Source organism: Chenopodium quinoa, unplaced genomic scaffold (genome assembly GCF_001683475.1).
Source record: "Chenopodium quinoa cultivar QQ74 unplaced genomic scaffold, ASM168347v1, whole genome shotgun sequence".
Lineage (NCBI taxonomy): Eukaryota > Viridiplantae > Streptophyta > Magnoliopsida > Caryophyllales > Amaranthaceae > Chenopodium > Chenopodium quinoa.
The window spans coordinates 1,153,587-1,180,015 of NW_018742720.1; the positions used below are offsets into that span (position 1 = coordinate 1,153,587).

General features: G+C 34.5%; 1 protein-coding gene across 2 annotated transcripts; it reads left to right on the top strand.

Annotated features, from left to right (window-relative positions):
- Positions 1-1,816: 1,816 nt before the first annotated feature.
- On the top strand, positions 1,817-26,278 carry LOC110723096. Of its 2 annotated transcripts, none has more exons than XM_021902390.1 (24): positions 1,817-2,018; positions 2,109-4,414; positions 5,815-6,013; positions 6,142-6,201; positions 6,898-7,002; positions 8,587-8,727; positions 9,020-9,082; positions 10,278-10,508; positions 11,152-11,235; positions 12,573-12,730; positions 14,562-15,063; positions 15,536-15,700; positions 15,806-15,865; positions 17,055-17,177; positions 18,384-18,659; positions 19,288-19,353; positions 20,197-20,328; positions 21,292-22,116; positions 22,236-22,516; positions 22,714-22,979; positions 23,161-23,408; positions 23,486-23,677; positions 25,365-25,637; positions 25,741-26,278. In XM_021902390.1, the coding sequence occupies exons 2-24, from the start codon at positions 2,415-2,417 to the stop codon at positions 25,885-25,887; spliced, it is 6,597 nt and encodes a 2,198-aa protein (XP_021758082.1). In that variant the 5' UTR covers positions 1,817-2,018; positions 2,109-2,414; the 3' UTR covers positions 25,888-26,278. The 2 variants fall into 2 exon arrangements, with proteins under 2 accessions (XP_021758082.1, XP_021758083.1); XM_021902391.1 differs by having other exon boundaries at positions 23,170-23,408; positions 25,741-25,926.
- Positions 26,279-26,429: the final 151 nt, after the last annotated feature.

Below are 26,429 nucleotides of genomic sequence, written 5' to 3' on the forward strand. Positions count from 1 at the left end.
ACTCATATTCATCATATACAATTTATGTTTAATAAAATAAAATTTAACTCATAGAGAATAAGTTAAGTTTTTATGATAAATAGTAAAAATAAGTAAACATTAAAGTTAAAATCTATTAGCGAAGCAGTAAAAAAAAAATTATTAAGTAAAAACAATTCAAATTTGGGAGAATTTGGGTTAAGATAACATGATATAAGAACTAAGAAAACAAAATAAAAAACAATAAATATACAATTGGTAAAGAAAAGAATGATTAAAGTAGATTTGTAGTTATTCGTTTAATTTAATTGTTTAGAGAATATGGTGGTAAGAGTGATTTGTTTTTCACATATTTATTTTATTCTTTTTACTACCTTTTCTCTCATGTCTTATGTCTTCCAGTTAATTGCTATGTTTTTGGTGTTTAGAGAGCCACAAGGGCGAGCTGAGAATCGATCCTAAGATCCCCTGGAACCGGGAGAGAAGCTCTAACTACTCGAGCTATCCCTCACTCTTAGTTAATTGCTATGTAAATAGCTCATTCCAATTATCAATAATTTATTTTTCTTGTAATATGCTACGGAGTACATGAGAAATTGAGAGGACATCATGGTCATACAAAAACAAATCTAATTGATATAAATAATTAATTTGTTCTTTGGAAAATACGTGAAAATTACCTAATACTTCATATATTACTTTTGTGAGAAATTATCTAATAAACAAATGAATATAAATACCTTATAAAGCAAATTTTGATGTAAAAACATACCTTTAGTCGGATTCTGATAGTTGATCGAATTCCTCGACGACGTTGATTGTCACGTGAGTATGATGTAACTCAATTACATACCCTCCTTTTGCCCCTTTACATGACTTTTTTGTTTCTTTACCCCATTTCTCCTTTTTTTTTTCTTCTATATCCCTGCGCCGATGTTACTCGATACTCACCCAAATTGACCATTGATGATTAATTTGAAGGCTAATTAAATTTCTCCTATTCACAATTAGAAATCCACACTTAAACTTAAGATTTGTACCTTGTCATGAACATGTTGGTTGATAGAAATTTGACCAATTTGACGGCTACTTCACCAATTAAACATGCTTCAATAATTAAACCCTATTTTTCTTAATTTTCGTACAGGAATATTGTGAAGAGATGAAGAGAGGGTTTTAGAATTACCTTGATTTGCGATACTGTAATTGAAGTTCAAAGTAAACAATTTTGATTTTTGGTGCTTATTGATGAGGTTTGAACTAATTTTTCTTTTGCACTTCACAAATGAGGAACAATTAGAGAACACGGAGAAGAGAAATGAAGTGAGTGAATAATAAATGTGAAAAATAATGGGAAAAAATGTCATTAATAGTTACGCTATACTTGTGTGTGCCAGTCAATGTTATGAAATTTTAGTCAACTACCGGAATTCAACTAAAGTATAGTTTTTACAACAAATATTGCCGTAAATCTTCATATAAGTTATTGTTATTATACAGAGTAATTACTCTTATTAAATGTCAACTTTGTCTTTAAAAGGTACGAAGTATTATTTTTTAAATTCTCAAAATTGAGGTTTCAAAAAAAAAAAAAATTTAAAATAAAAAATTCTTAAAATAGAATATTTAAAAACCATCCATTTATTCTTGCCCTTATGAAGTCAAGTTAGACCAACTCAAGTCGATTTATGGACAGTCGTGTTGGAGTTCATCAATTAAATTAACAATTACAACCCTAGAACAATAGCTCATTTCACCGAAAAGATGAAATTATCAATTTACCCTGCTTACCGTTATCAGACCCTCAAATATTTCGATGATATTTTATGCTGGGTAAAAAATGTTTTATGGTATTTTCGTGAACAAAACAAAACAATAATTCGTCGCTTACTTACGTGAAGAAAGAAATCTCAGAAGAACAACCAAACAAATTCATCTCCCAAAATTAAAATTCAAGGCAAATGCTTTAATTTTTAACACAAAAACCCTTTTATTCTCTCTTTTCTAGCAAGAAATTAGCAGCGGGCAAAGGATCGTAGGTAACTATGATTTTCTCTCTCATCACTACATAATTTCTGTACTAATTTTTCGTTTTATATTTATATTAATACTTTTTTTTTTTTTTGCAGGTTAAAGGGCTTAATTCTACCCGCCAAATTCAGAATTTTCCAGAATCTCTGTATTGTTTTTCTGGGTAAGTTTTGTTTTACTAAAAAAAAATCTTGTTTTGCGTGAGATGGGTTTTTGCTTTGGAGTGTAGAAAGTTGAAATTGACATTTGTTTGGGCAAAATTTGATGTTCACAAACTTGGGTAATTTCTAATTTTGGGGTTTATTATGAGTTTTATGCAATAATTTGGGTTTAAAGGGGATAATAAGTGAGGTTTGTTAGTGGTGAATCAATGAATTGGAGTATGTTTTTGAGAGGGAGAGAGAATGAGCATTAAGCTTCATTCCCCTTTTATTGGGACACCCATTTGTAGCTCTATAGATGGAAGAAAGGGTGGTAGTCTTGTGTATTTGAGGCGGCGATGGCTGCCGGAAAGAAGGAGCTCAAGCTCTTCAAAATGCAGATGTTGGAAGAAAAATCATTGGTCACCAAATGGTGTTTGGTTTCCCCATATATATGGAAAAATTACTAAATTTTTGAATGAGGACCTTGAATCGAGAAATGAATTGAGGGTAAATTATGTGAAAAAGCGTTTTTTGGAAGGGAAAGGGCTGGTGAAGTCTCTTTCTCCATTATGGCAAGAAGGGCTACTTCTTTTCCGGTGCTCAATTTTTGCCGCGGTGATATCTGGGGTGTGCTTGTTGCTGTGGTATGGCCGAGCTAAGGCTAAGGAATACGTTGAATTGAAGCTGCTGCCTTCTGTTTCTTCGGCATTGAGTGAATACATTCAACGTGACATTGATTTTGGTAAGGTTCGACGGATCTCACCTTTGAGCATTACATTGGAGTCGTCTTCTTTTGGGCCTCATTCTCAGGAATTCTCATGTGGTGAGGTTCCCACAATAAAGGTCAGGATTCATCCTTTTTCTAGTTTAAGGAGGGGAAAAGTTGTGATTGATGCTGTTTTGTCTCACCCCACATTGTTGGTTGCACAAAAGAAGGATTTTACTTGGTTGGGGATTCCCTATACTGAAGGTAGCTTTCAGAAACATACTTCAACGGAAGAAGGAATTGATTCTCGTACGAGGACTAGGAGGGCCGCTAGAGAAGAGGCAGGTGCTCAGTGGGATAGAGAAAGAGATGATGAAGCTAGGCGAGCTGCAGATACAGGATACATTGTGCCTAACCATGGCTCTAGTTCTGCTGAGGTTTATGCTGAGGAAAATAAAAATGGTACAACAGAAACGATGAATGAAAAGTCACACTTCTGTGGGGATGAAGGGATGCATCGGAGGGATCATTATTCCATGGATATGGGTGTTCCATATGATGTGAAGCATGATGATTTGGAGAAGTCGTTTGGCATAAAGGCTCCTAGATCAAGGTTAAAGTCCCTTTTCCAAATCATGCTTGGTCCAACAATGCCTAAATATAAAAGAAAAACCAACGGGAGAGACCTCTCTGCGTCTGGTGATGCTGCTAAAAGAAGAATTCTTGAGCGAAGTGCTGCTCCTGCTTTTTTGTACTTCCAAAGGCTTGGACTTGAAGACTATACCCAGTCTTCTAGTTCAGGTGTGGCATTCACTTCCCTTTTAAATACACATGAATTCACAAGGCTAGCCACCAACTGCAGTGATAATCTTGATGCCAAAAGAGAGGAAAATGCTGATTATGGGACGCCTGAACTGTCAACTCACAGTGCTAGAAGCTCATATTCAGGAGATCATGCTGTGGGTCCACGTTCATCAGTTCTGTTGGACAAAGAGATTGAAAATACAGCTGGATCTGATTCATCTAGTTTTGTAGTGGGCGATGCTGAAATAACCAGTGATAAATTACCATGTATTGCTGATGTTAATGTTGCAGGAAAGAAAGATGCTACTGATCTGAGTAGCAGAGGTCCAGAAAGTGTTGATGTAAGCCTATCAGATGGATCAGACACAATGCAACACCAAAGTTTTGAAACCATCAGAGGCACGTCTTCTGATCAAGGATATCTTGGATCGTTTGATCAAGCCACTGTGCGTCAAGAACCTTCACCTGTGGGTAATGATTCCCAACCTGCTTGGCCTCCAAATTTGAAATCAACCTCCACCTCACCTCCAGGAAGCAGTGGAGAGAAATTTTCTTATCTTGTGTCTGGTCCATTCCAAGAGTTGAAGAATGGCATGGGTCATAAATTTGAGGATGTTGTCACAGAATTAGTTGAAGAAGTGGATGATATTGAGACTGAAAGGATTGATAAGACACTACCAGTTACTCTCGATTCTGTTTATTTCAAAGGAGGAACTTTGATGCTGCTTGGATACGGGGACGCAGAACCCAGGTGCGACTAATTTACTTTTGAGAAGATCAATTCTCAGTTAAAATTATTGATGGCTAATTTCTGAATTACTATCTGCCTATTTGGTAGGATATTACTATGAATGTTTTTGTTGCACTTCCATTTCTGTGCTCGTTATCTCTGATGTCGAGCTTCCAGTTGGCTATATGTTTAAAATTGTTTTTGTTGTATGATGCTCTTGACATTTACTTTGAACATGTATGCTTGCCCTGAAGTGTGTCAAAGATAAACAGTTGGCTTTCTTGGGAAATTGTTGTTTGAAACTAGCATGTCCTTGATCCAGTTTCTGGGTTCTATCTGTGAGATAATGAAGTAACTATCTGTCAAAGGAATTTTCAAATAAGATTTACATTGCTATTTGGTACCTAATACAATCCTTCCTGTTACAAAATGGAGATAGGTCTGCTGTAGCAAAGAATTCAGAGGTAAGATAGAGAACATGTGCACCAACACACACAAACCAAAGATCAATAGAGGAGAACAAGAATGCCTATGCAGAATGTTTTTGGCATTGGTTTTCAGATTTACATTATTGTTTGGTACCTAATACAATCCGTTGTTACTGTTATGCATTCGCCGTCTTATTTAATTTTGTTGGTTGCCTTAAAGGCTCCTGTCATAGGAGTGTTGTTTAGAGCTGCCTAACATTTTTACTAAGTATGTGGGCTTTACGATGTATTCTTATTTCATCTGTTGGCGCTACTGATCTGGCATGGTCTACATCTCTGATGTAAGCCAAATATTTGACTTAGATCTAGTGTTTTTTTTGGTTTTTTATTTTTGATGCTACATTGCTATATGTGTTAGCTAGTAACATACTAACATCAAGCATGCGAATGGCTTGCAATATTCCTTTATACAAAACAAAAACAAAACAGAATTCTTATCTATAATCATCATAACTTTCTCTCAAGTGTGCTATATGAATAGAAAACTTCCTCCAACAAATACTGTAACTTCTTTTCTAAGCTACTAATAACAAAACTATTATGCATTACCTAAAGGGTCTAGCTCCTTAATAACAATTCCTTGCAGTTTCTTGACATACAAAAGGACGATGTTTGCAATGACTTCTGTTTGATTGCTTTTATACTTTCAGATTTTGTTTCAAATTTTTCATTAATTGTCTGAACACTTCATCTTGGTGGGTTGTAGATTTGTAGTGTATCATACTTAAAGACCAATGTACATGTTCTTTTACTCTTATTTTAAATATCTTCTTTAAAGCATGATTTGCAACACTTGGTGTCAATTTTTTGTGAGGTTTATACTTCAGGTGTACCTAGCCATCCATCTGCTGAGAGACCTTTTCTTTCTCATTGGTACTCGTAAAAAAATTCTGCTTAATTTGTTATCTTATCCTTTATGTTCCTTCTGTGTAGGGTGATGGAGAATGTTGACGGACATGTAAAGTTTCAAAACCACTATAGCCGAGTACATGTGCAACTTAGTGGAAATTGTATGATGTGGAGATCAGAGAGGGAAATCGATGATGGTGGCTGGTTATCAACAGATGTTTTTGTTGATATTATTGAACAGAAGTGGCATGCCAATCTGAAAGTTACCAACCTTTTTGTTCCGGTAAGGTATATGCTGATTTTTATTTGAAGTTGTGGAATTATTCCAACATAACATTCTTGAAAGCTATGAATGCTTATGATGTTATGTACTTTGTTTTTTTTTTTTTTTTTTTTTTTTTTGCTTTACAGCTTTTTGAAAGAATCCTAGAAATTCCAATTGCATGGTCAAAAGGAAGAGCAAGTGGTGAGGTGCTTATCTGCCTTTTTATTACGTTGGTGGTTTTAACAGCATTTGCCTGTATGATAGAATTGTAATGACAAAAATATTTCATGGGCTTATTTGACGATAACATTTGTTTAAGTAAATGCTATATGTATCTTTGATTTTTTTCCCTGGGCCTTATGGATTGAAAACTTGATAGGTTTACTGTCTAATTGTCTAGTAACTCTATTATGAGGCCTACTAATCTTTAATATTAAGGTATTCTCCTATGTTCATGTAAATATTTACTTGTCTAGAGATTCATGATGAATTAAAGAGACAAAGGAAGAACAGATGTGACATATGGGAGACATTAATTATTTAAAGAAATCCATAGAAACTACAAAAAGGGAGGAAACAAATGGTCAGGAATCAGGAGTCTTCTTTAGTTACTCTATGGGAGTGAATGATATGCTTACTCTTGAGGCTCTTGCTTATGGAGTTTTGGTGCATTTCCTAACATGTTCCTTTTCTGTTGTTTTGCAAGATTGGGGGTTCCTTTTTAATGTATCATCCCTTTATTTTTTGTCAAATGAAGTTTATCATTTTAAAAAAAAGGTCTCATTGAAACATGCGACTATCCAACTGCAACAATAGTGTATATGATCCCTTTTCAGATTATCATGTTAGTTTGGCATTGAAAGCATTATATTCCGTCATTTTAAATTAATCCTCTTTTGCAGGTACACATTTGCATGTCGAGTGGGGAATCTTTTCCTAACCTACATGGTCAGCTAGATGTCACTGGGTTGTCCTTCCAGATATTGGATGCTCCCTCATGGTTTTCTGTATGTTCTTTTAAATTCTCTCTCTCTCTCTCTCTAAGAATTTGAATTCTTCAGTAGGGGGTGTCTTTTTGTCAATTATATTATCCTATGCTCCGGAATTCTCAGTGCTTTGTGTTATAATTATAATTTTTTTTTACCTCTCCTCTTGGCCTTCTTTAAAAACTTCTTAATATTTTATTTTTAAACCCTCCTTTTTTTGTGTTTTTATTACACTGCTGTTGTTTTCTCTTGTTTTCCACTTTCTTACTTTTCCTTGTTTGGTTTCTTATAATTTATCTCTTCACTTTTCTTGTTTAATAATTTGCTGACAGTTCCTTATAATTAGTCACGTTGTCTGACACTAAATCAATTTGAGACTCAATCGTGAGATTCTTGGCTTTTTGACACAATTCCAAAACTTGCTTTATAAAACTCTGAAGTAGTGATTCACTTAGTCTTGATAAAGTAAGGAATAGGGCTTAAATTAAAGTGGACAAGACTCCTAAATAAAATAATAATGAAGTGATCAGAAATCACAATTTTAGAGTATTTGAAGGCTTGCACCAAATTAGAAACTACTTAATCCATTTATGAGCAAAAATTCTGATGCAACCTGGAGCAGTTTTTGAAAAAGTGCGCCTAGGCGCTGAGGTGTAAGGCGCTAGGGGGTAAGCACTTAACTTGGTCTGGGCGAGGCATATGTGGTTAGGCGCATGGGGTGCAACCAAGGCGCACTCGAGGCGCATCTGAAGCAAACTTTAGCCAATTTTTTTTTAACTTTAATTTTCATACAGTGCACCTCACTTCAAAGAAGCACACTTATGCGCAGCAGAACCCCTCTCGCTTTAGCGCGCCTTAAGCTTTTTAATATATTGACCTAGAGAAACTTTGGCCACCATCCACACACAATTTTGCATTGTAAAGTGAACATCCTTTGAGGGAAAATCAACAAGGTCACTACCATAAAAATCTTGAAGTCTTCTCACAAGTATATTGAAAGACACAAAAGTTCACAGGAGCACACACTACCCCATAGTTCCCAAAGCTCATCACAGAATTTGGGTTAATGACTGGGTTAAGAAGGAACATTGGTAGGCAGACAGACACAGACCACCCAGCACCCCTATCCGATGTGGCTCAGGCTCACAAGTTTTGCAATATATTAGATGAGAAACCTTTTTTCCGAGAAAATTTTCTACATGTTTTTTAAGTACTTGTAAATTTAAATGCTTAATGCGGAAACAAATTAAAGAAATTACCTATAGCGTGCGTAGTTGGATCAAGGCTCTGTTATTTTATTTAAGCACGATACTTAATCCTTTTCATAATTTAGGAAACTTGTTATGCACCACTGAGGAGAGTTGGAGTTTAGAACTAGAGAAGGTAAGCTGACTTAAATACCATTTAAACAGGTTTACAAGTTGCTTATTTTATGATTGCTTTAGAGGGTGCTTGCTTGAATTTATGCATTATTCTATGATAGAATAACTTCATTCTTAAGTTGAATTGTATACCTTATTTTTTATTTAGAATGATGATAAAAAACCAATGCATTTCACTGTTGCAATGTAATTTATTATTGCATTTTGCCAATGTTATTTCCAGGATATGTCAGCAAGTTTATGCTTTCGTGGTCAACGTGTATTTTTGCACAATGCAAATGGTTGGTTTGGGGGTGTTCCTTTGGAAGCTTCTGGAGATTTTGGCATTAATCCCGAGGAAGGAGAGTTTCATCTAATGTGCCAGGTATTGTTCTAGTAATCCTGGAATGCTGCTCACTTGCTCAGAGAGCTCACAGATATTTTGAATGTGCATTATTTATTATAATATAAGTGGTACTAAGTGATAAGATATAGTATTACCTATGTGTAGCCATTAAGAATGCGTATGTAACATTGTAACTTGCTTTATATTGGGATGGTATGTCATGAAATTGCCGTTATGCTTGAGCTTTTGTTTACACCATGTCCTGTCTCTATTGCCGTAAGTTACGATTAATTTCCAGCCAGCATTCTGATAGTTGTCTTTTGTTTTGCAGGTTCCCTGTGTTGAAGTCAATGCTCTTATGAAAACTTTCAAGATGAAGCCTTTATTATTTCCAGTAAGTAGATTGTCTCTGATGGAAGGTTAAAATCTGTTTGTTTTAACCAGCTGCTTTCTCATATGAAGTGAGTGATGTGATGGTGTTAAATCCGACCTTGCTCTATGACAAGGTCCATACGCTTTTGGTGGCTGGTTTCTATTAGAATTGGCATGTATGGTCGTACAGAATCCAGACCAGACCGAGCTTAGGTGGCTTAATCTTACTTCTGCTGAAAATTTTCATAGGTGCAAGTGTGTAACGTTATACTTTTTTCAACCCTCAATAGTTTTTATGCTTCTATATTTTTAATTAAGATTTGAATTCAAGACAACCTTTTTTTTCTTGCCTATCAATCCTATTTTCTCTCTTTTTTTTCATAATTCTTTCTCTTATTTTTTTTCTTCTCTCTCTATTTACTGTGACACCTATACACATAGCATCCTTGATAGTTGTTGATGTGGAAATTTTAAAATGGATGGAGTAGTTATTTTAGCGTCGAAATATTATTGGCTTTAAGATTTAGGGTTTTCGGTTTCTGGAGTATAGTGGGCACTAGGGCTGCAGAAAACTGAATCATAAATCTCTTGAGAAGATGATTTAGGAGCAGAAAATTCCACTTTATAATAACAACAAAAAAAGGTTTTGGTTTCAGTTTGAACTTGGAAGCAATTACCTGCTTTTCCAAGAAAGTACTCATCCTGTTATTTGTTTTTTTTTGTTTTTTTAATAAATGGAACTCAGTTTTTTAATCCTAGTATCTGATTATGATTTTTTGTAGACTTATCCTAGGAGATTTATTTTAGTAATTGATGCCTTGATAGTCACCTGTTTTCATGAGACATTCAGTTTATAATCTATAGGCTCAATATTTTCATTGTTTTTGCTCTTTTAAATCTGTTTTGTATTCTGGGATGGTCAGAACTGGTTTTACTAGCAAGGGAAGTTCATTGGTTATGTTCTGATACCCTTATAACCTGTTTAAAAGAATATTTATAATAGTACAATTGATTTAAGAAATGTGAGGGATCAGGTTTTATCCTAGAAGTCTAATTTTGTTAATGGTGGTAATATATGAATTGACACATAGTTAGCTGCATTATTAAGTATATCTGTGATCAGTTGCTAGTTTCTGCTGGCTCATATTTCTTGCCATCTTTTGTTTTGCATGGATCTTCTAGCTTTTAGATAAAGTAATTAATTTGTTTGGTTACAGTTAGCTGGATTTGTGACTGCCATCTTCAATTGTCAAGGACCATTGGATGCTCCTATATTTGTGGGCAGTGGAATGGCCACAAGAAAGATGGGCCCCTCAGTGTTTGATATACATGCATCATCTGCGTCTGAAGCAGTAGCAAAAAGTAAAGATGTGGGTGCTGTAGCTGCAATTGATCATATTCCCTTCTCTTATTTATCAGCTAATTTCACCTTCAACACTGATAATTGTGTAAGTGAATCTTAAAAACAGCACATTTGTTAGTTTATGTTTGCTTCAACACTGATAATATCACCTTCAACACTGACATATTTTGAACTGCTAGATTTTAAATTTTTAATTGTGCTCTGTGTGATGTGGTAGTTTGATGTTTCTATGTTAGACTCTCTGGCATGTCAGTCAGAAATTTCAGTACTTTTTTTAATCATGTATGCTCTTGTTGAAATATCAGGTAGTGTATGTTAGCGCATTAGATGAGAAATAGTGGTGTCAGAATTATTTTTCTTTTAGGTTAAATTTGTCCATCTTTTAGGCTTTAAACATGTGTAAGCTGTTAACATATAATAGATTCTTGTATATATTACTTGGTTTTAAAAAGGGTGTAATATCTTGGCGTTGTTTGATTTGCTAAGATGATCTAGTCTAGCTTTATTATAAGTCATAACTATTTGTTCATAGGCAAACATGAGTTTAATAAGATTCATCCTCTACGGGAATAAAATTCCCACTAACCAAAGTAGATAATCACTTGAATATAATTGATTCATTGACTATTTTCAAATGTGTAGGTAAGTGTGTTTTTCTTGTGTAGTCATTTCCTTTATCCATCAATAAGTTTAAATTGAGTCAAATGACTGCAAATTTCTATGTACAGATCGCAGATTTATACGGAATTCGGGCAAGCCTTGTGGATGGCGGTGAAATTCGAGGGGCAGGGAATGCCTGGATTTGCCCTGAGGTAATGTATTGTTTAGTGATTATATACAGTTACCAAACAAACTAGCTGCAGTTTTCAGATAATTTCAACAAAGTTGAATTTACCATTGGACACTTTATCAGCTTTATAATGCAATGGACTAATCCAATATCAAACTTATCCATCTTTTGCCTTTTGATTTTTTTTAAAGTAGTGGATAAGCCAATTGCCTTATTGATCAAGACTCCAATGTAAAATCTGCATTTGCTGGGGTATTGCTGTTATCCGCCCATTTATGAGCTCATTCTTTTTCTTGCTATAGGCGGGAGTCTTAATAGACTCAATAGAGCATTAGGGCGATGGTTGTGTATGATAGGTGCTATATTTGATACCTTCTTATCAGTCTTTAGTTATGTGATCCATTATTAATCAATTATTTTTAGCGAAAGGCTTCTATGAGATAAATAGATGACGTGACTTTTTATGTGATATTGTGTGACTCTTTGGGATGACCTATTGATTGTTTGAGATGAGTGATTTACAACAACTTTTAGGTGTGAACTATGAAGTGACTTTTAACAAAAATTATGGTTTAACTTTAGCTGTCTTTTTGTGTACATCCTTCTGAAGTAAGAGCTTGTCTTATATTCCTTTCCATATCTTTGGCATGTGAGTGTATCTTTGTTTGGAATTAGTTGGCTTAAGGGCTTAACTCAGTGAAGTAAATGATGTTATTAAGGTTTTAAAGAGGAGTTTGAAGGATAAAGAGATTGTAAGTTTTCTCTGGCTATGTGTGTGTACATGGAGGGAGAGGAACTGGTTGAGTTGTACTAGATTCAAGCTTGTTGGTCTTCCACAATCCACACACACACAAGTAACATTGAATTCGGAGATAAAGATAGTCTTTGATTGAAAATATTGAAAACGAGGGCAGAAGGATCCTTAGTTTGCTCCGATGTGTAATAGTCTGTGGAATTGCATTAGTTCTTCACACAATTCATCTCATTAATATTCGAATATTCTCTTGTGGAAACTTTTACTTTCTATCATTGCTGGAAATAGCAATATTTTGCATTATGATTTTGTTTGTAGTTCAATTGGAGGCTTGCATCTTTATTTTACTCACTTGTTTAGAATCTTTAGAGCTAGTTAGTGATTATGTTGATTGGGTGGTTGGTTGAACTTTCCATTCATGTGATCAAGCTTTATTGACATCCTATAAGTAACTTATGATTGGGTGATTCAGTATTATCCTGTTTTAGTTGTATTATTATTGTGAATCAAGAACTATCCAACTTTTGTTCCTTTGATACTTGAGCTGTTTGCTTTATTACGAATTTCCTCATCTTTTAATTTTCTTTATTAAAACATAAGAACAGGCCGAGGTAGATGAGACAGCATTGGATGTGAATTTTTCTGGAAGTTCATCCTTCAACAAGATTCTGCACAGATATCTACCTGGTTTTCTGGATCTACTACCTATGAAATTAGGGGAACTGAAGGGCGAGACTAAAGTTTCTGGATCCCTTCTAAAACCGTAAACTCTAATCTCTTGAATTTACTTTATTAGCATATATGCAATTATGCAAAATTTTGTATGCCTATTCATAATTTTATAGAAAAGTCAGATTGTCTTTAAAATATTGCTTATCTATCACTAATGGTATATCTCAATAAAATACTTAAGTTAATATTACAATCAACTCTTGTCTATAAATGTAAAACTCTAATCTCTTGAATTTATTTTATTAGCATATATGCAATTATGCAAACTTTTGTATGCCTATTCATGATTTTTTAGAAAAGTCAGATTGTCTTCAAAATATTGCTTATCTATATCACTATTGGTATATCTCAATAAAATACTCAAGTTAATATTACAATCAACTCGTCTAAAAATGTAGGGTATGCAATTGTAAATGTAAAAACAAAAAGAAATTAAAAATTTTAATTTATTGACAACTTCTTCTACTATGTAGATGATAATTGTAAGGTGTGTAGATATGTTCTTTGCATATTGATGAGTCAATTATGATAGTTTGAAAAAAAAATAATTATATGCACTATTAATTTAAATTTGAAAATATTTTTCTTTAGTTTTTTTTTTTTATCTAATACATTCTGTGTTTCCTGTGAAATACAAGATTTTTGCAATATTCATATGCAATGTTTTTCTTTAAACGCATAACATTAAAATAAAAAATGTTGTTATTGAGGGAAAATAAAGCGTCTACCAGTTGGAAAGCTAGACATCAAGTAAGTGGCTTGATGAGGATAACTAAGCTGACATGCCGGAGTTGGCTGTTTCAACTTTTCATAATTTATAATAACTTCATGTTCAAAGTTATGTCTTGGAAACTATGAAAGTGAACTAATTAAAACCAATACTCCTAAAACTTACTAACCATATAATCTTTGCTAATCTATATATATATATATATATATATATATGGAGGCTCTCGTGAGAATTTTTCTTATGTGAGAACACTCTTTATGTTTTAAATTTTTACTCGTATGTTCTAAATTTTAAATATGATGTTCTAAACTTTTCCTTAAGTGTTCTAAATCAAATCAAATGTTCTAATTTAGTACTCACATGTTCTAAACCATAAATTAGTTAAGTTTGATACCATAAATTTTAAATAACTTGTTCCAAAATTTTAACTTATATGTTCTAATTTTTAAAACGCGTGTTCTAAGATTTTTAATTATATGTTCCAGATTTTAAAGCGTATGTTCTATTTTTTTACTCATATGTTCTAAATTTTTTACTCACACTTTCTATATTCTATATCAGTTTGTTCTAAATTTTTATTCACATGTTCATAATCTTAAATCAGATTTTCTAAATTTTACTCATATGTTTAAAATTACATAAAGCAGATTTTATAAATTTTTAATCACTTGTTCAAATTCTTAAATTAGATGTTCTAAACATATCACTCACACAGATGTTCTAAACATATTACTCACACAGATGTTCTAAATTATTACTCATATGTTCAAAATTTTAATTTGAGTCACATGTTCTAAATTCTAACTCGTATGTTCTAATTTATTACTCACATGTTCTAAATTATAGATCAGTTCTCATATAAGTATGAATTCTCACCGGATCCCTCCCCTAAAGAAGATAGCTTGTGTGCATATCTCCACATTTATTTATTTTTGGTGCTTTTATACAAATTGACACTAAGGCTAACAAGGGTGTAATAAAAAAATCAAAATTTTGACACCAAGTTTTCGGTAGTTCACTTATATTATAGACAATAGATATAATTGGTGTGGATCTGCAAAAGATTATGGTATTGTTGTTTATATTCTGTCATATTGCATTTGTACTTATGTGCCAATCTGTGTAATTGTAGGAGATTTGATGTGAAATGGAACGCACCTAAAGCTGAGGGTTCATTTGTTGATGCACGAGGAGATGTCATAATATGCCATGACTACATTGCTGTTAATTCTTCATCAATTGCTTTTGATTTATATACAAAAGTGCTGATGCATTATCCAGAAGAAAACTGGTTAAATGAAGACTATGCTTTGAAGACTGCAAAAGCTTTTATTATGGAAGGACTGGAATTAGATTTACGCATGCGTGGCTTTGAGTTTTTCAGTATGATTTCGTCCTATCCATTTGATGCTCCAAGGCCTGTAAATCTCAAAGCAACTGGAAGAATCAAGTTCCAAGGCCAAGTAACAAGTGCTTCAAATACATCTGAACAATCTGCTGCTGATGATAATGATAGCGATAAGGAAATGGATTGTCTTGTAGGTGATGTTTCAGTGTCTGGCTTGAAGCTCAACCAGTTGATACTGGCTCCTCAATTGGCTGGACATATGAGTTTTTCACGTGACCGTATCAAGGTAAGGTTTGGAAGTATGATATAATTCTTTTTTTTTTTTTTTTTTTGGGGGGGGGGGGGGGTGGGGGTGGGGGTGGAGTGGGGGAGGGGTTGGTGGGATAAATGGGGGATTCATGTGATGATGTTTGCGTTTATATTTCCTTACACAGGATGAATCTGCCTATTCTTGGGCCTCTTTATTGTATTCAAGTTTTGCGAGAACCTAATATGAAAATTGTTTTGAGCATGGGATTCCCATATACTACCTCTGTTTCATTATAGTGGTTGCGCTTTCCTTTTTTGGATGTTCAAATTAATGGTGCACTTATGTTTTCTTTCTCTTGACATATGGGCCACAATGGTTTATCATTATAATGGTTGCACTTTTCTTTTTTTTGGGGATTCAAATTAATGTTGCATTAAGGTAATATTCCAGGGCTCATAATTGATGACCAATAGACCTCTTCTGACAATTTAAAATTCTTTCATTTCAGCTGGATGCTACTGGAAGACCAGATGAAAGTCTTTCTCTGGAGATCATAGGTCTATTAAATCACCCAGCTGAAGAAGCACAAGGAAAACTGTTTTCATTTTCTCTTCAAAAAGGACAACTGAAAGCGAATATTTTTTATCAACCAGAACTTTCAGCTAATTTAGAGGCATATCCTTCATCTCTTTTGCTTCTGTTCTTTGTATCCTATTGGGCACTTTCTTTTCAAACTTTTTAAACATATTGAAGCAATTGTATATTTGTGATTGTGTAGATTCGTCACTTGCCTCTTGATGAATTAGAGCTTGCTTCACTCAGAGGAACCATGCAGAGGGTAAGTTATTGTCTCCCTTTTTACAGCTGACTTTTACGATAGTATATTTCATAACTAAACAAGCCATAGAATAGGAACATAGAAGTCTTTTGCTCGCTTTCTATTTTCTTTCCCATTCTTTGTGTCCTGCATTGCACCGATTCATTTTTTTTTTATATACAATCTATGTTCAGAATTAATTGGAAAAGAGTTTGCAATTTTTTTTGCATTGATTGAACCTTTATCCTAACTCATATCCATTTAAATTATGTTCTTCCGTGTTTCTGTTTGCATAATTTCATTTTTGTATCTTGAAAGAATGGTCTTACTGATTAGCCATCATTGAAAGAATGGTCTTACTAACTCTGACATATTCTATTCATTAACCCTGACTGGTTATTAGAATTGGGGATTTACCTAGGATCTGTGAGTGGGGTAGAATAAAATTGGTAAAATTGAATCATAGGATAGTATGAATCTACATGATTAAAAAATTGGGTGTCAAAATGTTACTTGGACGTGGCATGGTTGTGGCTTGTTTTATTGATATTTATCATTGGCATGCACTAATCTGATGAGCTTGATACTGTCGCTTCCTTGAAATTAGATTATTAAGAACCCCTGTATCATGTTTTTAATTTCCGAGGAAAAAATTCCCTTCATTTTGTCTTCATATTTGGCTTTATGAACTTTGGTACTGGTTACTGGTTTATTTGGTCACTTTGTATATTTCTCTTCTACTGTCAATTTGAGAATATTCCTCTAGTAATGCTATTCACATTACTTCAATTAGAAAAAAGAAGAATCAAAGTTGCTATTGGACCCTGAGCTACCTTGACATTGATGACATATTTCAGATGTTCTCTCTGTTTTCTCTTTGTTTTCTGAGTGATAAAAGAATTTCGGATGCCAAAGGGATGTTTGATTTGAAGAATTTTGATTTATGAGGGACGTGAATGTATAATCTGTCACCATTACCTTATTCCTATCATGCTCTAAATTATACACACAATCAAGAGAAGCATTTGATGGTCAGTATGACCATATGAAATACTTGGCTGCTATACATTATTCTCAAAAGAAGACAACTTGATCCTTTTTACGAGAAGAAGCTTTGGTCTTTTTTTATTTTTTATTTTGTTATTTCATGACTATGTTTGTCTTCTTATACTAATTATTGAAGTACATTGTTTACCTTTGTTTCCTTCAGGCGGAAGTTCAACTGAATTTTCAAAAGAGGAGGGGATTAGGTGTGCTGTCAATGTTACGTCCAAAATTCAGTGGAGTATTGGGTGAAGCCTTGGACATTGCTGTCAGATGGAGTGGAGATGTTGTGAGTTCTTAAACTGATGTCTTTTTACTCTAGAATAACAAGCTTGCTACTTCGCAATATGAAATAATTGTTTTGTTGATGTTTTATTTCTTTTTCCCCCTTTAGATTTTTTTTGGTGATTCTTATATAAATAACGAAGGTTAGTTCTAAAGTATCAAGGTAACACAAGCAATGTTTGTACAAGCGATTAAATGACTTTCCGTGGAGAAAGGAACTTGGAAAATAATATCCTTGTGGTTTTAAAGATTACCTTTTTTTTTTATAATTTTTTTATAATTTTTTTTATCCATGACATTTCCAATTGTGAAGAAATAATTTGCCATTAATTACTAGTTGGAGAAATAGTATTCCATTTTAAATACGTAGTACTATTATCTTTTAATAGCACTATGTAATATTGTCATCACCATTATCATTAATTCATTATAAACAGGCTATTCAAAATGGAGCTTTTGAAACAATAATTTCATTGATAGATAGGATTTTAATGACATAAGACTATGCTTCGTCAAGGCTTCCAAGACCACTTATATGTGTTGATTCCTGTGTTGCACCTTTTTACTCCCTCTTATCATGTGCTAGCCATTGCTGTTTCTGCATATACATCATGAAGTAATCATTCACTTATGCACCTATATGGATATACTTGATTTCCAGCACTTGGTCATTCCTTTTCTCCTACTGTCCTACTCTTAGGACTCAAACACTCTCCCCACCCCTCCCCTCCTCCAAAAAAACCTTCTTTGAAAAGGAGATTAAGAATTCAAGATACTGTTGCCTATTTTGCTACAATAACTATTCAAAAATATACTCCCAATTAAAAATGGCTGTACCACTACTTTTCCATGATGTTGTCAGTACAAGGGGCTGAATGAAATATGTAAACTTCAAATGCTCAAAGAGAAGCAGAAATTTCTAAGGTGATGGTATATTTATAATGTGGAATTTTACTGTGCAAGGAAGTGAACAATGATCATACGGGCCCTCAGTCTTAATTACTGCCTGGCTGGTCAATTCTAAATTACTGTTGAGAAAACTGTTTCGGGACAAGGGAAGCAGAAGGTTTTAGGGACAGTGTAATTATTATGTGGAATTTTACTATGTAAATGAATATAGTTCATATGGGGCCTCAGTCTTAATTCTCTGTTTATACTACCATAAAATCTATCTAATTATATGATTTGTTGCCTTGCTGGTCATTTCTAGATTACTGTTGAGAAAACTGTTTTGGAACAAAGCTACAGCCGATATGAGCTTCAAGGTGAATATGTGTTGCCTGGCACACGAGACCGAAAGTCTAGTCCTGAGCTAAGCGGCGGCTTTTTCAGCAGGGCCATGTCTGGGCATTTGGGTAGTGTTATGTCATCAATGGGTCGATGGAGAGTGAGGCTTGAAGTTCCTCAAGCTGAAGCTGCAGAAATGCTTCCACTTGCAAGGCTTCTTTCCCGGAGTACTGACCCTGCTGTTCGCTCTAGATCTAAGGTTATATCTTATAACTCTAACCCAAGGCAAATTCAGAATATGGTTTTGTCCATAATTGTGCTCTGTACTACATTTCCATGGTTTATTTTTTTCTCTTTTTTTTTTTTTTTTTTTTTTTTTTTTTTTACATACAATCTTTTTTGGTAAACCATTCAATGTTTTTATTTTTATTTATTTAATTTTTATAGAGCCTAAAGATTGAATGCTCTTTGGCTTTGTTCAAGATTGACTTAATTAAATGCTATATGCCTATATCAAACTAATGTGCTGTGCTATCATTGTGTAAGTTGTTGCTGATCTTTTTATATTAAATGTGTGATTTCAGCAACCATACTGATATTACAGGATCCATCTTTCTAGTTGCTTTGAATGCTTTCCCCTATAGTATCTGTTTGCCTCTCTATCTGTTACATTATCTCATTAAGTTTCACCTTTCTAACCATAAGTATCACATTTAGTTTTTTTCCCCTTTAATCTGTTTCGTAATTTATTTCCTTTATTATGTATATCTTGTGTGTTTTATGATCACATGTTGTTTATTATTTGTGCTTTTCTAGTAGAAGCTTAATTATATAACAAGCACTAATATAGCCAAAGTAATATCTTCCCTTTCAAAATGTATTTGCAGGATCTCTTCATGAAAAGTTTGCAATCAGTGGGTTTAAGTGCAGGAAGTCTCCAAGAACTGCTTGAGGTAAGTTGGCTCTTCAAATTTTGCACCAGTTTCTCATAAACAAATAACGTGACAACCCCAGTTTATTTCCGAAATAAATATATTTCATTTAGCAAGTAGCAAAATTGTAATATTTTGGTGAGTTTGGTGAGAACCGGTAATAGCATAAGCAGTTTTACCGTCAAACCAATACTGGTGTTAGCAGTTTTGCCTATAAACAGGGCAAAATTACGCCATTTAATTACAAGGTTGTCATTTGATATACAACTAGGTAAACTTGTAATTTTCTGAAAAAAAACTAGTCATTAGTAAAAATCAGACTGTTGCATGTTTTTTTTTTTTTAGTACTCCCTCCGTTTTTTATATATGCATCACTTGGGAATGCACATAATTTTAGGAGATAAATATAATATTGTGAGTGGGTGAATAAATTATTATAATACAAGTATGATGGGGACCATGAAAGAGAAAGTATGTGAAAGAGAATAGATAATTTATTATTTAAGTGAGGACATAGAAGAGAGAGAAATGATAAAATAATTTGAGTGGGGTTTAAAGTAAGAGAGAGAAATAATAAAATATAGTATAACTTTACCAAATATAGAAGTGATGCATATAAAAAAAAACATCCATAAAAGGAAAGTGATGCATATAAAAAAAAAACGGAGGGAGTACTAATTTTGGAGCATGCTTGGGGTGAATCTGAGTTTTATACAACTGTAAAATAGTGCAACTGTTTGTAGATGAAATTATGTTTCTCATCAATTTCTTTGATACTGTGCTCAAATTCTGTTTCACAATTTCCTTCCGTGTTTATTTTCTTTCACTATCAGACTCTAATGAAGTACCAATTTTAATTTTCAGGTCATAAGAAGGGAATATACTTCATCTGATGAAGTTGTCCCTGAAGATATAAGTTTACCAGGTTTATCTGAACTTAAAGGCCACTGGCATGGATCTCTTGATGCAAGTGGCGGCGGCAATGGTGACACAGTGGTAGGTTATATCTGATTCATTTTTGTAATACCCGAACTTCATTTACAGTTTTGTTCTGTGCTACTTGACAATGAAGTTTGGTATCATCAGTGTTGTTATAGATTTCGTAGGGTGAATTTTCTGGTTTTCTAGTGTAGATGAGAGGTCTTTCTTTTTGTCGCCATTTGTGACTGTCATATTGAACTATTATCATTTGAAACCTATTAAACTTACTATTTCTGGCTTGCATTGCCGCTAGAATAGTATAAGCTATATTATTTGGAAAGATATGATGCTTTTTTTTTTTTTATGATGAGTGTAAAGTTTGTCATTTAAAGAGGGGGTTATAGAAGAACCATACATTGCGTATTTTGTCCTCAAAATGTTCTTGATCCATAACTTTTCTTTTTTTGAAAAAGAATATTTCTTATGGGTCTGGAAACACCCTCTCTTCTAGACTATTAAGAGGAAACAGTGGATACTGGTGCTCCTGCCTAAGTCCTCAATAGGTGATATAATCCATATTGCTTGTTGGTAATGGCTACATTATTCCTCCTGCCTATTAACATCTACAGTCCCATATTGTGGATGGTAAAAGGTTAAACAAAACTGGTAACCTCTGTACATCCTATCTTACGCATATGCTACTTCTGAAGTTCAAATAACTAAAAAGGGGAGTTAATTTTTTTTTTTTTTTTTTTTTTTTTTTGGGGGGGGGGGGGGGGAGGTTTTAACTCCTTTTCTTTAGACTTCTCAAGTTGAGAGCAGTATGATTGTTCTTCTACCTGGAGGCTGTGCACTTTGACTCTTATCTTTTGTGTTTATGGCTTAATTGGAGTTTGGTTCTGGGTGTTTTTTAGTTTATTTTGATGTATAATTTTGTGGCACTTCATCATCCTCAACATATACCTGCATTGTTATAATTGAATTCAGAGGTATTTCAGACTTTCAGTTGACGAGTGACTGACCTAAATTACTTTTCAGGCAGAATTTGATTTCCGTGGGGATGAATGGGAATGGGGAGCTTACAAAACACAGCATGTTCAAGCAATTGGTGCATACAGCAATGATGGTGGTTTACGCCTTGAGAAGATTTTTATCCAAAAGGACAATGCCACCATTCATGCTGATGGCACATTGTTGGGACCCAAGACAAATCTTCATTTTGCAGTTCTGAATTTCCCCGTTAGTCTAGTACCTATGCTTGTGCAGGTCATTGAATCTTCAACCACTGCTGCAATTATGTCATTAAGGCAGTTTTTAGCACCAGTGAAAGGAATTCTTCATATGGAGGGGGATCTACGAGGCAACCTCTTGAAACCAGAGTGTGATGTACAAATAAGGCTCCTGGATGGTGCTATTGGGGGTATAGATCTTGGTCGAGCAGAAGTAGTTGCTTCCTTGACCTCAGGAAGTCGTTTCCTGTTCAATGCCAAATTTGAACCTATTGTTCAAAATGGTCATGTTCATGTTCAAGGAAGCGTTCCAGTTACTTTTGTGAACAATGGTGTTTCAAAAGAAGAAGATACAACTACTAATGGTGGCAAATCAATCTGGAGCCCCGGTTGGGTTAAGAACAGAGGCAAAGAGTCTAGTGATGGTGATGCAGAAAAAAAAGCTTCAAGAGACAGAAATGAAGATGTTTGGGATATTCAGCTTGCTGAAAGTTTGAGGGGACTGAACTGGAACTTATTAGATGCTGGAGAAGTTAGAGTTGATGCTGATATAAAAGATGGGGGCATGATGTTATTGACTGCTTTGTCTCCCTATGCTGATTGGCTTCATGGAAATGCAGAAATCATGCTTCAGGTTTCTCTAGAATCTTTTCTCTTTCTGCACTTGATGTGATCAAAGATATATCAATGTGCAACCAAATGACCAATTAGTAATTTGCATCTCTAATGTATGCGATCTGTTTCAATAACTAGGTGAGAGGTACTGTTGAACAACCAGAGCTTGATGGATCTGCAACTTTCCACAGGGCTTCCGTATCTTCACCAGTACTTCGCAAACCTATTACAAACTTAGGTGGTAGAGTTCTAGTAAAATCTAATAGATTATGCATAAACTCCTTGGAAAGTAGAGTAAGCAGACGAGGAAAGCTACTGCTCAAAGGGAACCTTCCCCTTACCGCAGCTGAAGCTTCCCCTGATGATAAAATTGACTTGAAATGTGAAGATCTGGAAGTCAGGGCAAAAAATATATTAAGGTAGGTACATGTTACCTCCTTAGTTGTCTTTAATTATCTAAGGTCAGCTGGTTTAATAAGCACTGTGCCTACTTAGTTATTTAATACATTTCCTACAATGAAAAAAGTCTTTATTGACTTCCGTAATTACATAGACATTAGTACCTCTCTACTTTTGGATTCTACTCTCATGGCTGACTTTTTGGTTCAACTTATAGTGGTCAGGTTGATACTCAGTTGCAAATAACTGGATCGATATTGCAACCTAGTATTTCCGGGAAGATAAAATTGAGTCATGGTGAAGCATATTTACCACATGATAAGGGTAGTGGAGCTGCTCCATTCAATAGGTTGCCATCTAATCAAACAAGGCTCCCAAAGGACACTTATAACCGGATGGTTGCTGCAAGATATGTTTCACGGTTTTTTGGCTCAGAACCTGCTACCTCAACCTCCAGTTTCTTACAAGAATTGCAACCCTCAGGTAGCTATTACCTTGATTAGATTTGTTGTTGTCACATTTTTGTTCTTGTTTTATTTTTCTTTTCTTCAACCTAGTCTACAGCCTGAAGATTAGCCAAACCTAGGCCTTGTGACTTGTCCTTGGCATAACTTTTTGTTTTTTTTTTAAAACATGTTATACTCATTTTCTCATTTACCTCAAGCATTGGCAGGAAAACAGACTGAAGTTGGGAAGCAAACTGAACAAGTAAATAGACAACCACAAGTGGATCTACAATTGATCAACTTGAAGCTTGTTCTTGGACCCGAATTGAGAATAGTCTATCCACTGATACTGAATTTTGCTGTGAGTGGGGAGGTAGAACTGAATGGTGTTGCACATCCTAAGCTAATTAAACCCAAAGGAGTTCTTACATTTGAAAATGGTGATGTTAATCTTGTTGCAACACAGGTAAAGTTCAGTCCTTTTTTGATGTCTATCTGGCTACAGGCTGCTGTGTATGCTCATGTACTCATTTCAAATTCCAGGTCAGACTCAAAAGAGAGCATTTAAATGTTGCAAAATTTGAGCCTGATAATGGATTGGATCCGACATTGGACCTAGCTTTGGTTGGTTCAGAGTGGCAATTCAGGATTCAGGGTCTAGCTAGTAATTGGCACGAAAAATTGGTTGTAACCTCTACACGCTCTGTCGAGCAGGATGTTCTTTCTCCTACTGAGGTAATGTATTGTACAGTTAATTTGTTTTTTTTTTTTCAATGGATGTGATGATCTGTACATTTACATGTTTCTATCCAGTTGTAAACCTATTGAGTTGATGACGATGCATAAAATCTTATTCAATTGTCCACTTAAATTTATAATTGAAGGTTAAATTCTGGCTGTAGTATACTTAATTGTGAATGTGCTTAAATCCTTGTAGCATGATTAGCTCTTGCTTCTTTAACTCCGACCACTGTCGAAGTAGTAGATCTTCTATAGATGTATTCTCTAGATGTTATTCTTTGTATACTTAGTTCTGTGCATATTCTAGGAACACTTAAGTGCCTGTTTCTTGAAGAGTTTCTAAGTGGGAAAAGGAGAAACTTGGCCAAACGGTGTGATTTGCAAAAGTAATTTTAGCTTCTTGATTTAGCTTCTCAGGGAGGAGTTTAGGCTATTAAATGATTTTTTTTTCAGACCAATATGCCCTTAAAAAAGTTAAAATGGCCATGTATTCCCTCATAAAATAAGGCCACTCTCTTTCCTTTATCTTCATCTCCATAGATTTGACCACAATTCCAAAAAAAAATATGCTCTGCATCTGCTAAAAACCCCAAAGATTTATTGTTCGATAGCCTAGTGGAGATTTTGGTGGCGAAGTTGGTCACTTATAAGGAGACGATGGGAGGATTGATGTTTCGGATCGGATGAAATTTTGGGTATTTTTAGGGTGGGTTTTTATGGGTCACTAGGTTGAACTTGGACAAGTGACAAACTAGGAACGACATTAAAGATCCATTAATCCATTAGTGGCAGTGCCGTGGTGGTGGGTGGTTTGATTAAAAAAAGTGAAATAATGGCAAGTAGTCCATATTTTTTTGACTAAGGCTTCGATTGATTGATTGAATGGCCTGAAGTTGCAGCTTTGCAGGGGAAAGGTGGAGAAATGTGAGAAAGATAATGGGTATTTTTTCATTCAATGGGCCAAACAATGTAAAATTGTTTCTATTTCTTAAAAAGCACTTCTAAAATTTTGTGGCCAAACAAGTATGTTTCTCACAAGTGTTTCTTTAGAAACAGTTTTTAAAAAACTACTTCTAGGAAACAGAAACTGTTTTACAAAAGCTTGGCCAAATATACCCTAAATTGGATAACATTCTGCATGGATCTTCAAAATGATGTCTTTTTTGGTCCTTATTGTGTCCTATACCTGCAATTGAAATATAAAATGCAGTCTGTTTATAGGCAAGGAGTTAATGTTGATGTTGTTCTGTTGATCCATTAGTTGTCCAGGTTCAGCCGTTCAGGTTGTGATCCAAGAACAATTTCTATGCAAGTCTTTGGAAGTTTTTTTTTTTTTTTTTGTTTTTTCAATAGCTTTGTCAGTAATACAGAGAACTATAAGAAGTTATCAATTTGGAATTCTCAGTAAGCTTTTCTTGCTGCCTGTAAATGGTAGTTCTGGAAGAGAAATTTTTATGCAAGTCTTTATTACCAAATATTTCTTTTGGTGATGAATATCCTGCTTTGTAGAGGCTTGTGTTGTGAGGGAAACCCTTTCCTCCTAACATTTTTCTTTCTTTCCTTAATGATGTGAATATTATGGAATATGGATTACTTGTCATATTCAAAATCAAATAGGTATATAGCACAAAAGCAGGCTCTTTTTTCTCAGAAATTAATGCTTATATCTCTTTTCCTGCAGGCTGCTAGAGTTTTTGAAAGTCAACTTGCCGAGTCGATATTGGAAGGTGATGGACAGCTTGCACTCAAGAAACTTGCGACTGCTACACTTGAGACTTTGATGCCAAGAATAGAGGGGATGGGTGAGATTGGGCATGCTAGATGGAGGCTTGTTTATGCACCACAAATCCCTACTCTGCTGTCTGTTGACCCCACTGTCGATCCTCTCAAGTCTCTGGCTAGCAATATATCATTTGGCACTGAAGTAGAAGTTCAGCTTGGCAAACGACTACAGGTTATTCTGGCATTCTTTCTACTTACTTTTGGGGCTGGGATAGACAAACAGAATTTATTTCTTGTTTTCCTCCTGCATGTTATGAAATCCTTTTCCTTTTCAGGCTTCTATCGTCAGACAAATGAAGGACTCAGAAATGGCAATGCAGTGGACATTAATATACCAGCTTACTAGCCGCTTAAGAGTGCTGCTACAATCTGCACCCTCCAAACGTCTTCTTTTCGAATATTCTACAACATCACAGGACTGACTTGCCTGCTTCTTCAACTGCGGTCAGCTTACTTGTCAAATGGGAAGTACCTAATGAATCCAGTCAGAAATGCAAGATGGAAGGCAGGAATTCGGACTAGCTCATTGGTTAGGATTTAAATATGTACATAGAAAGCAATCATTTGTGTTCTCTAATATGAGATCTTTGCTCACAAGTGATGCTTTTTTTTTTTTTTTTTTTTTTTTTTTTTGGGGGGGGCGGTGTTGAGGAATTTAAGAATCATATAGATTAGGTTTAGAGAAGGCATGGTTCAAAATGGGTTAGGACAAGTGCGTAGCATATTATTTGTATGTTACTAATTGGATTTTGTAAATATGAATATCATTCAATTGATTGGTTGTTACAAAGAAAATGAGAATCCTAAAGCCAAGAAATCTTTAGGGTCTACGTATCAGCGTGCCATTTATGTCTAGAATCTGAAAATTGACATGAAAAATAATAGTAGTTGGTAAAATTAACTAATCGTACTAGATAAGAGCAAATGCATTGATCAGTTGGTCAGTTAGCCAATACTACCAAGA